Consider the following 12213-nt stretch of genomic DNA (forward strand, 5'->3'; position numbering starts at 1 on the left):
GATCACATATGAAAGTAGAAAAATAACCACTGTATTGTATATACAAAATAACAGGGGTTCTTTTCCCAGAAATCTCATGCAAGAATCAAGGTAAAAACTTCTCAATAGATTTAACAAATATCCATACTGATATCATAAACACTGTCATTGGATCTTGAAATAACATACTCTTTTCAGCAGGTCCTAAGGTGACCACAGTTTATTTAAAGTGAAAGAAACCAGGCAGGCACTTACTGCTGTAGGTTGGTGAAATGAAACTAACTAGTAATTACGATGGGCTTAACCTTAAATCAGAGAATGGTTTGGGTTGGAAGGGACCTCAAAGCCCACCCTGCCCCACCCCCAGCCGTGGGCAAGGCTGCCTCCCCCAGCTCAGGCTGCCCATCCAACCTGGCCTGGAGTGCCTCCAGAGATGGGGCACCACAGCTTCTCTGGGCAGCTGCGCCACTGCTTCACCACCTTCATAAAGATGTCACATCTCTTTTCAGTGACAGTAAGCTTTAAACATTATCAGTCCATTTTTCCAGAAGTCACTGACATGTCCTATCCATATTAGATTGGAACAATTTAAGAAAACAGCATTCTTCAGTCTTTACTTACTTCCACGCATTTGCAAGTTAATGTTTCCTTGGCCAAGGCTTAGAGAGGCTGCTGCAAACTACCCACTGCAGAAATGATTGTTCTGGTACAACAGGTTACTGCTCGGAGAGCTGCTGGTGCACTCACCTCTGCAGAAGGTGACCACCAGCATGGCATCCTGCATCTCTGCCTCTGAAACGACAGATTAGCAGCTGCTCCACAGCACATGGCAACTTGAACTTGGTCCTGCCAAGTTTTTGAACAAAACAGCAAGAAACACAAATCAGGTGCAGCAGACAAAGAACATTACTTTTAATATTAAGAAAATATATATATATTTCTGTGCTGGATGAGTCAAGCCTTTATTGCTAAACCAGCCTGAATTGAAGCAGGTGGAAAGCTGCTATGCTCTAACCAGTGAAAACACAAAATAGTTTCACAGATGATTTCTCAGCATTCCAGTTACAGCAAGCAGGAGATTCAGAAAAGCTTATTTTAATTAAAAACTTTATTTTTCATTACAATTCACAGTTTATACACGGCAAGACAAACTCTTGCCATGTGGACATTCAGAACACTGTGCTGGGGAGACAAGGGTCTTTGTTATAAGAGCATTGCTCAGTGCTGTTTCATGGAACTTCTTTAATTTTAAAAGCGTACTCTCTATAAATGTTAATTGACTGATATTTACACTGAATTGACTGAATTTACATATTAACTTATATTTATTAGAAAACAAGCTAAGCATCCAAAAACATTAACATTCATATCTTGCATGTTATCTAATGGTCAGAGATGCTGTAAGATTTGCCACTTGAATCATGCCCAATCAGCAAAGTCTCATTCTTTTTAATTTACACAGAGCCTAAATTATTCTTTAAGGCCTGTTCAATTCATGTTATGTACAGCCATGTTACAGTAGACTAACATAAGAAAAAAATGTAAAATTATCCATTCCATCCTGCATTTCTTCTGAATCTCACGTACACTTATAAGCAAAACAGAGGATATAAAAGTAAAGTTAACGCGTTTTCTTAAAACCAATAAAGAAAACCCACAGTCTGTTTTCGATCTGCTTCTCATCAGCCTATCCTGTCTGAACAATCACCAGTATTCAGATTGTGCTATTTCTCAGCTCTTCTTCATGCCTGCACTTATATTCAGAGCCATCTCTATTGGAAATGTATGGAGTCACAGTGATACCAGTTTCAGTTGCATTCCCACGTCAGCCACAGCTCCGGCACAGGCAGCCTCTGTACAGTGTGACATTCAGGAAAGCACTTCAGCAGGATTCCTGTGTTAAATATCATATGGCGCGTGGTGCGACTTGACTTAAGGAGGAAGTTAAGATCCTCTCCACAGAGCAAATATCTGGCAGAAGCCTTATGCTCACTGAAGATGGTTGTGTTTTGCTGCATTGTTTTCTGGACGTGGTTATTGGAATACAGCAAGTAAAAGCCTCTCCTGCCTCTCCTTAAAACAGCCTTCTTTATTTTTCTCTCGTCATCTACCAAATAACCTAATGATAGAAAAGCTGAATCTTTTGTTTTATTGTTTTGGGTTTTTTGTTTGTTTTTGTAGTTGTTGTTGTTGTTTTGGTACATCTGACACAGAGAAAAAAACATCTGCTGAACACCACTTGAAAAAATAAGACCTAAAGAGGGTCTGCAGATTCTCCAAGTCACTGTGAACAAGCATCAGCTGGACCTGAGTAAACCAAAATTATAGTGGGGAACATGTTTGCAACTTTCGAAACTGCAGTGCCTTTAAATTCAGAGCTAAGGACATCATTTGATGACTGTTGAGTTTTGGCATTCATTCATGCTGGTTGGTATCTTCAACACAGACACCTTTAAAATATCATTTCAAGAAGAATGAAAGCTCAAATGAAATGCACTTATCATGAGAAGAGAGGAAAAAAAAAGAAAAAGAAGGAAAAAAAAGAAAAGAAAACATACAGGAACTGTAGAGGTTCTGGTTCTCCAAAAGATAAGGCACTGACAAAAATTTCTTAGGTAAAAGGCTGCATAAGAATTTCTTGCCATTTACAAATGTGTTGTAGTCCATAAATGGTCCATTCCTAGGCTCAGGAAGGTAGACCCTGAAATATTAAGGACTGATCCCTCAAAGCTACATTGTTACCATAAACAAGTGTGATTCATTCTTGAGGCCGTATGGCACATTAGGAGAAGTGAAAAACAGTCTGGGCAGATAAAGGCAGAAGACGTTGCGTGTTCCAGCATCTTTCGATAACAGAAGTGCCGTTCATCTTTGTGTCTTTTGAAGAGATGCGATGGTAACTCTGGACTGCAGTTTCTGTGGAACTCATGCACACATATAAAATGCTATTAGCATTGATCTTTGACAGGGTGGAGAATAAAAGGGTGTATGGCTAGTCTAAGCCAAGAGCTTTTCAAGGACTGGGACCCAACGTCACAGCTACTTAATATTTTCAATGACAGCTATCTCTTCTGCTGCACAGTGTGGTGTCAAACCATTCATGTAAATGCTGTCCGTCTTTGTTAGAGCTGGCAAGAGGTCCTTCTCACTGGTGAGATGGTTGACTGACAGGGTTCTCTTGCAGGGGGTCAGGTCTTGGTTGTGGTTGACAGCAAGCTCAGCAGAGAGCTTTCTTTTGATGGAGGTAGCCCGCTGGAACTTGTCGTATATCTCCACGCTCAGGCGTCTTCGGGTTTCTTTGAACTCTGCAGTGACATTGGCTGTCCACTCTGCAGCGTGGGCTCGGAATTCCCCTACCTGCAGCAAAAATAAACCAAACAACAAGAAAAAATAGGCAGCATAATAGGGCTGAGAACTTTAACATCTTCATAGGCTTAAAAGCAATGCAGCTTTTGGCTGCCTGGCAGAGAGCTGCAGTGGTTGACACGGATTTCTCATCCCATATACTTGCTGTATTACCGACAGCAACAAAACAAGAAAAAAAAATGATGCTGTAGTAAGAGTTAGTAGCAACTCAAAAAGAAAAATCTTTTCTATTGGAATTTGTTATTGAATTACAAGCAGAGAACAACAGAGGGGAGCTCCAGAGCCCTGACAGCTGCCCAGTGCCCAGCTGGTGAGGGCATGCTGAAATCCCAGCAACCCAGGCTGTGCTGTGTTGTTATTTATGAGCACTTCTACTGTCTGCGGAAAGTTCCCTAGGAGACTTGGCAAAGAATTTTCTAAATATAGATGGAAAAGCTTTTTTAAAAGAAAGCACCAGCTGCTGGTATTCTCTCTTTCTTTGTGCTTGCTCAGACACAGTAACAGCTTCAGCCCTGTCAGCAGCCTACTTCCTGTACCACCCTACTTCCTCCAAGGTGACACGCATGCAATGGGAGGGTGAGACAGGTGAAGCTGTCACCACTCTGACCCCAAGGAAACACAGACTGCCAGTCAGCACACTGCGCTGTGTGCTATCACCATACAGGTGGAGGGTGGCATTTCCCTCTCATGCATGGATCCCCAGCCTGGTTGGCTGCAAGGTGCTGGTTTGCACAGCCATCATCATTTAATGAATGTGTGTATGTATGGGAGCAGCCTGGTCTAGTAGGTGTCCCTATCCATAGCAGGGGGTTAGAACTAGATCATCTTCCAACCCAAGTCCCTTCCAACCCAAACCATTCTGTGATTCTGTGTCTGTATATCCCTGTCATATACATGAGTATTCCCATCCTCAAAGTGCCTTTGCTTTAGAGTCTGTCAATATATAGGCTGATTGACTTCATTAAAACCACTGTAACTTTGACTCACCGTTTCTGCATTTCAGTGCTGTGAAAGCTGGAACACGCTGTGAGCTCAGGCCCTGAGGACACGGCTGAGGAGGGTGAGGGAGGCAGCTGCTGGCACAGGCTCCCAAACTATCATCTTCCTCAGACAAATGATTTGGAAGCTTATCCATATAATAGTCTGAGGTGAAGATGGCCTTGTCAATTATATGCTATTTATATTTTTTCTTTTGTATTTCAACCGAACAGTTACTATAATAAATTTCAAAGGTAATTAAAGAAAGCAACTTTTGAGGAGAATACCTTGTTATAAGGGAAAAGGAAATGGATTGCTTTTCTTTAAATCTTGGCTCCATAGGTGGCTTATTAGCTGGAACATATAGCACAGGGAAGATAGACTGCTGATAAATATGACTCCAAAGAAAAGCATTTTAGAAGAATTAACCTTCTTAAACACATTAGTCTAATTGGTACTGCTCAGTCCAGAATTTCAATCATCAGCAAGCAAGCCTGGACTTGGTGAGCACAGAAATCAAATAAAAATTAACGAAGAGAAATATGGGGCTAAACCATCAGAGAAGAGTGGCCAAAGGCTTATTCATGCTTTGCAGCGCAGTGGAAAACAGGAATATAATGAATGTTAAAAAAAAACAACCAATCAGCTCAGTCAGGAGTGACGGGTTTTCAGGAACAACTTTGTCCCTCCAGAAACAAAACAAAAAGCTCTTTACCCAGGGGTCATTTTATTACATTTGTCTCAGCTTCAGTGAATTACGCAGTTGACTAATGTGGACCCATTATGTGTATTTTCTAAAACGAGGATTATTATCTGTAATACACAGAGGATTCGCCCAGCTGAAAGATTATTAGTATTTAAATTGTGCAATTAGGATCAGACACACTGCACTTCAGATCTGAAAGTAAGAAATCTGCACTGCTGAAACATTTCAGCTGCTACACTAGTTTTATTTGTAGTAAACAAATAACAAAAGTATGATAAGAAGTATCAGTGCACTGACACCCTGGGGCAGCTTTGTGCTGCTCCAAAGCTCTTCTAAAGGCAAGCTACTCAGATTCTGGAGCAAGCTGCTGTCTAGGGGAGCAAAAAGCCCATATATGGGTTCCTATTTTACCCTGCAGATTTGTAGCCCTCTCCAGCTGTGTAAGTCCTTTGCTCATGCACACATGTCTGTGACTGCACCTGATCACATTCAAGGGATACTATTGGATCAGTACTTTTAAAACCCTGTCTTGGCAACCTACTGGAAGCCACAGGTGTCTTGAACTGCCTCCCTTTGGCCTTTCTAACCTGACTTTTGGTAGTGGATCCAGTTCCCACTTCTCCCATGTGTTCTGAGCTAATGAAAAACAGCTGGCTGCGCTTCTGACAAAAGCAAGTACAGGTAACCTTCATGACATGCTCAGAACTATCTCACCAGTCTACCTCATGGCATGTTGAGGATGGAGCTGTCTTGCACTAGGAAAGCTGCTCTATTTTAACTTGTATGTATGGGAATGATTCTGGAAATTTTTCAAATTGTAGTTGTTAGGATACCTAATTACTAGGTTCTAATTAGATTTCTTCTGGGAAGCAAGTTTATGCAGCTAGATGCAGAGCATCATTAAATATGTCTCTCAGAGACAGACTCGTGTTCCAATTAAGGTGATATGGAATATGAACATGGTGGTCTCAATCCTATCTGCCCATATACCACAGCTATGATGCTGCTTGGCATGATTTCAATTCTGTATTAAAATCAGTAAAAGAAAAAGAAAAATGCAGTGCTGTTACTAAGCAGAATTGAAATACATTTCTAGTAAAACAGAGGTAATTGGCACAGCATGAGAAACAAGGAGTTCAGTGCTGTGTGAACTGTGTGCCCCAAATTATTGCTTTCAGCCCCTAGCTTTTGTGTGAACTAAAAAATATATATATATCTTTCCAGAATAAAACTCTTAATTCCACAGCACTTACAGATTTAAGTACAAAAGGTCACAGGAATAGAAATGTGCAGTTTTCAACTGCCAGTGAACATAAGCAACTAATAATTTGATCCTTCCTTTATCCATAGGGACCTTTCTGTATACGTGCAGGTTCATTATATCCTTAGGGTATGACATTTCTTCCTATTGCATTATAGCTTCTCTTCATCTGGGGGCTGACAGATGCAGAACACTTTATGCAAAGTGATTGAAATGCCAGTTGCCTGTGCTGCTCCACAAAAATCTTAACTTACATACCTACCATAACACTTGTTTACTTTTCTCAAATTCTCTTGCCCAATTACAGCACACAGCTCAAATTTCCACAGATACCACAGTTGGATATCACAATACTGTAGCTGGACAACACAATGCAAAGATATGGTCTCAGTCACAGAAATTATTGACAGCTGAATACCTTACAAAAAGTTGAATTGCATTAAGAAGTAGTATTGCATCAGAAGTAACAGGAAAACTACACCACAGTGATAAGCAGCACTAGTCTGGTGAAGCTGCTCCCTCCTAACCATCAGGGAACAGAAGTGCCATCAGTAATGGGGACTCACTTATAAGAACAGCTCCAGATGGACTTCTTCAACATCAAAATCCAAGTCAGACTGCAAGATATTAGATATCCACAGTGATTTCACAAGAAGCATCAACTTCAACCCATTAATATTGTACTTAGAGCACCAATAGCAGGTATCTTTACTAAATATTTATGAAACAGTACCCCACTGCCATATGAGACCTGCCTTTGCTGGACTCAACAACAAATTCTCAAGACATAGGAACAAGAAATATGTATATTCCACATCGTAGCATACATCATCATGAAAAACTAGACATTTTTCTCTCAAACATCATTCCTTCAGTCACTGCCCAGTACAAACTGCCAGGCCTCCAGCTATCACTGCAGGTGGACCTCTATCTCCAAATATCTGGTGTCTAAATGTGACATTTATTTTATTAGAATGCAATGAGAAATAGCATCCGAAAAAATAGAAAATGTGTCTACTTATTCCTGTTAAAGCCACTTAAAATATATATACATGCACACCAAATATACTGCATGAATTTTCTAAACTATCAAAGAGTTCCCAGACTGTGCAGACGTCAACTAAAATGTCATTTAGAGATGAACATACTGAATTCAATGGAACTAGGAAAAAACAAAACAAAGCAAACAAACAAACAAAACAACAATAAATAAGCATTCTTTCACTTTTCCTACCAATGAAACCAACCAACCACCACCATCTATATTAATATTATTCTAAATATCTGTTCTACGCCAAGCCTCTCAGCCATTATCACTAGTGAGATCAGCATCTTCCCTATTGATTTTGAAGAAACTTGAAGAACCTGCTGCATTCTTCATTACATTTATTCCAATTCTTATTTGTCCAGAGTTTGGGGACCTTTCTGGACACTCTATGAACAGATATCCAAATAATTATGTAAACAGAACTGCCTACCACACAAGTTACTAACTGCAATCTGGGCAACAAAAGTCACATAGTCATAACCCCTACATATGAAGTCTGTATTTTGAATTAAGCCACAGCTGTGATAAAACAAACAAAAAGCAGAAATAAGTACCTCCTTAGATAGACCAAACTGAATATGCACTGTTCAAGTTTACCTTAGCTTTGCTTGAAAAATCTCAATATGAAAGTGTAACCAGTTGATCTACAGAGAGAGAAGACAGATAGATGTTGCCTGGACAGACATACATGATGTGAAATATCTGATATGCTTGGAAGAAGCTGTACCAGTGAGTACCAAACTATAAAAATAGACTTTTTTTTTTTTTTAGCCCTATGTTGTTTCCTTTAGCATATAGATCTCATACAATTTAGAATGGTCACGATGTTAGTGCAAATAAAAACAAAATTAAACAGGGAGCAGCTGAGCGGGAAATATCCATCTGACTGCATTTAATAAATTAAAAAAAAAAAAAAACTGTCTTTCCTTACTGATACTCTTAATGCTTAAGATATTCCTCAGGATATGATTTCTAACATTTATACCTAACACATTCTCCAATTTTTCAGCTTTTTTTTTAACCTCCAAAGTACTTTCCCATTACTTAAGAATAACACATAGCTCCACGATCCGCTACTCAGCGACAAAACTAAAACGTCATGTACATGTCACATCATACACTCAGCAAAGTACATAACATTTTGTCTTAGCTTTCTCCAAGCCTTCTCAGAAATTTCCCTCAGAAAATCCCACTTAAAAATTGAAATAATATAAGAAATAACTGTGGTACAGACAGTCTTGATGTATTTAACAATGCAGCTGCTGGGTGGGTTGATTCTGTAGGCGGATTTGTCTCTCTGCCTTCTCACTTTCCTGAAGTCCTGGGTAAGCAAACACCACTTCTTCCTGCCTGAGCTACCACTGGCCACAAATGTATGTTCATTTTTGCAGAAGAGAAAAAAAACTGGTTTGATAGAGATTTTTGACAGACATTTTGTTTGAAGCCCATGCTTTTCCCGTATCTTAAGAATTCATAGTCCAACTAAGTACATTCCTATCCCGTATATTGTTCTTGATATTTCTAATTATAGTATTATTAGAGATTATCCAAGTCTCACTGTGTTATAGCAGGTGTAGAGAAGACTACTATCTACTTGTCTTTAAAGGTAAAACAAGGCAGTAGCAAAACACAACAGGAAGTCAACAGGCTGTACAAAGATAGCTAGGCTGAGCTTCCCCTGGTGTTTATCCACTATATTCTGTTCCTTTATTCTTCTAGAACTCAGCACTCTAGCAAAGATCTCTTCTACACCAGATCTTTAACACACCAAACTTGAATTTCAAATTGAATGTCACAAGTAGAGTGTTATTTGTTCTCTCATTTGGTACCCCTGACCACTTCACAACCCCCTATTTTAAAAGCCAAATACTAGAAGGGAAAGATTCCATTTTGTAAAATTGCCATCTTCTGGAATAACATTTAAATTACTCTAACAGTGGTACTTTTGTAGACAGAGTGGTACTCTCCTGTTGGTAACTGAATTACTCAGTTCTTCAACAAATAATGTTTGTGAGTTCATTCCAGTGAGAAATGCCTGTTTGGGTTCACCCACAACTTCCATGAGCACAGCTGATGCCTTGGATGAAACAAACCACATTAGTTAAAGGGAATGCAGAAAGCTCATGAATTTTGATTATTTTATTGTGGAGCAGCTTATACAGTGACATCTGTGGGGGTGTATTTTGTGGAGATAATGACAGATGGCAGATACAGAAATGGCTTTTTTGCTCTATCATGGTCAACTAAATAGGAACAGGTAGCTCGCTTTTTTTTTTTCTTTAATTGACAAAAACAAATCAAAATATATCAGTCATTGGGCTCTTTTTTTTTTCCTCCTAATATTGTCCATGAGTTATTTGCATAAATATTTGGGATTTTTTTTGCATAAATTTATGAGCATATATTTCATTATTGTACACAAACTATTGGCACATTCAGCTCCATTTCTAGCACTTCATCTTGTTAAAACTTAAAGCACTAAGAAAAATGTAAGCATCCCTTTATCAAAATCAGTCATGTTTTTCAGTTGTTTCAACTACGTCAGAAACCTCTCTCAGCCTGATGGGAGTGAATGACACCCACCTTTATTAACCACAAAAAACTTCTGGAGCTAACATGAAGCTCAATGAGCTGACCCTAATGTGATTCAGGAGAACAACATGTATTCTCTGTCTACGCTCTGTAGCCCATGACTTTGCTGCAGCCAGAAATAGCAAATATTTTAAGAATTTTAGTAAAAGTATAATGAAATCCAAGTCACAAGCAGCTGAAAGGCTCTGTCTTTTAAATTTCTCCCACAGGAAAAATATGACTTTCGTAAATTCACTGGATTCTTTTTTTTTTTTTTTTCTTAAAATAGTATGCTAAAAAGAACAAACAAAGACTTATTCTGGACTTGGTACTGAGTATAAGACGGTCATTGTAACTACAGGATCAAGTCTCACCAAAAATTTTTTAATCCTTAAATTCCCAGTGTTAATATCTTGGGGGATATTTTGTGAAATATTAAATCTCCACTTTAATTCTTCAACCTGAGTATTACAGTTGCACTCATTCCCTCTAAAGGAATGAGTTTTCCATAATTTCTTCAGTCTCTTTTATCCATTGTTGCAAAACACAATTTCCTCACTATCAACACAGGTTCTTGAAGTTGCAAAGTTATTCTGCTGGACTGGCTTTGCCTGGCAAGTCTTCCACAAGAGAGCTATCAAATGCAAACTTACTCATGTTCACTCTGGGATTATCATAAAAAAAAGTTAAAAAAAAAAAAGTCTTCAGGAATATTAATCATGAAGATGTGGGCTGAACAGATTCCAGCCTAAGTATCTCTCTATCAATGGAGTTAAATCACAGATACATTTGTCTCAGTAACTTAAAGGATCAATTACATCTTTTCTCAATAAATAAATAAATAAATAAATAAAGGTTTTCTAATATAAGTTATGATAACCTACATTCAAAGAATCTTCATGTGTAATTAACTCTGAGAAATGCCACTCCCATAACTGATCTCTTTAATTAATTTCTATCTTATTATGAAATGTAAGTAATTTGCTCTAATTTTAATTTTGAGAATTCAAAAGTTCTTGTCATTACTGTATGGCTGAATTCAACATGAACCAGAGGCACTGCATCATTCCCACTATCCAAATCAGCACAGTGAGGTGATGGGGGCACTGGTGAAGAATTGGGTAAAGAGAGCTGGAGCTGCCGGCAGCATGTGCGCAGTCCAGGCACAGAGTGCCACTCTGCTAACAAGAGATGTACTTTGCTAACACTTCTGTTGTAATCAGCATCACACCAGCATCACCCTGGGCCCTGGTGGAACTTATGCAACAGCAAAACAGCCATCACTGGAAGGCATTTTTAATCTCAGCTAAGAGGCAGGTTATAAACATGAACCACACCAACATAGTAACAGTGTAGACCTTGCTTTCCTGTGTGTTAAGCAAATGCAATGTGCCAAAAATACTAAAAACTCAGGAAAGACATCTCAGAAAATGAAGTGTCAAAGCCACTCAGCAGATTAGTTCTCTTGGGACAAAAAGAAAAACGCATCTTTCCATGTTCTTTACTGCACATAGTACAACAATGTAAGAAAGCAGTCAACACAAACTCAGTGCTAGAGTGTTGCTATGGCACGATCTAGGACATGACTAGGGTAGCTTGCACTCATTACTTTTGGAATTAGATCAACTTTCATTCAAAATCAGGTCAGCCATTTCTTCCTTTTTACACCAGCATGACTCTTTATATGCATCTGAGACTAAAAAAGTTTATGGGGGGGACTGCATTACCATCGTGTTTTATTCTGGATATTTTTGTTTGTTTTGTGGGTTTCTTCTCTTGTCCTATTGATACTCATGTTTGACAATATTTTATGACCTAATTCTTTTTATGTTCTTCCCCATCTGACACAAATTACTGGAAAAAAAAAAATTTAAATGTTGCAATTCTTTCTCAAATACACATTTCTGTACACTCTTAAACCTAGGCAGATTTCTCCTGTTTTGACATTCGTGTAGCCCACTACGTTCCTCTTGAATGTTAGGCCACAGAGCTAGGGACTGCTTGCTGGTAATATTCCTTTCAATAACATCTGCAGCTGAAACACCGTGTTCCTACAGAAATTCAACAACCGCCTGCTGGCACATCCTAGAATTGTGTCACCGCCATTAATCAATGCCTTATAAAAGGATTTCACATGCAGTTGCTTTCACACTATGACTGCCTCCCACAAATATTTCTCCAGTTCACTTTCTAGGAACAGGCTTGCATCAAGTCAGTCTGCCAATCCTTTAAGCTTGTGAATAGATGATTGTTAGCACTACAGAAGCCCTCTTCGGCTTTTGTTGTTGTTGTTGGCTTGCTTGT

General features: G+C 38.9%; 1 protein-coding gene across 2 annotated transcripts in view; it reads right to left on the minus strand.

Moving 5' to 3' along the window:
* Positions 1–2556: 2556 nt before the first annotated feature.
* Positions 2557–12213, minus strand: part of KCNK2 (potassium two pore domain channel subfamily K member 2) — a 73827-nt gene continuing 64170 nt past the window's right edge. For both annotated transcript variants that reach the window (XM_065736169.1, XM_065736161.1), the window contains exon 7: positions 2557–3336. In XM_065736169.1, coding sequence (XP_065592241.1) covers positions 3019–3336 — 318 coding nt within the window. In that variant the 3' untranslated portion in view covers positions 2557–3018. The remainder of the gene's footprint in view (positions 3337–12213) is intronic.

Source organism: Cyrtonyx montezumae, unplaced genomic scaffold (genome assembly GCF_038088225.1).
Source record: "Cyrtonyx montezumae isolate F1298 unplaced genomic scaffold, pur_monq_1.0 scaffold_0, whole genome shotgun sequence".
Taxonomy (NCBI): domain Eukaryota; kingdom Metazoa; phylum Chordata; class Aves; order Galliformes; family Odontophoridae; genus Cyrtonyx; species Cyrtonyx montezumae.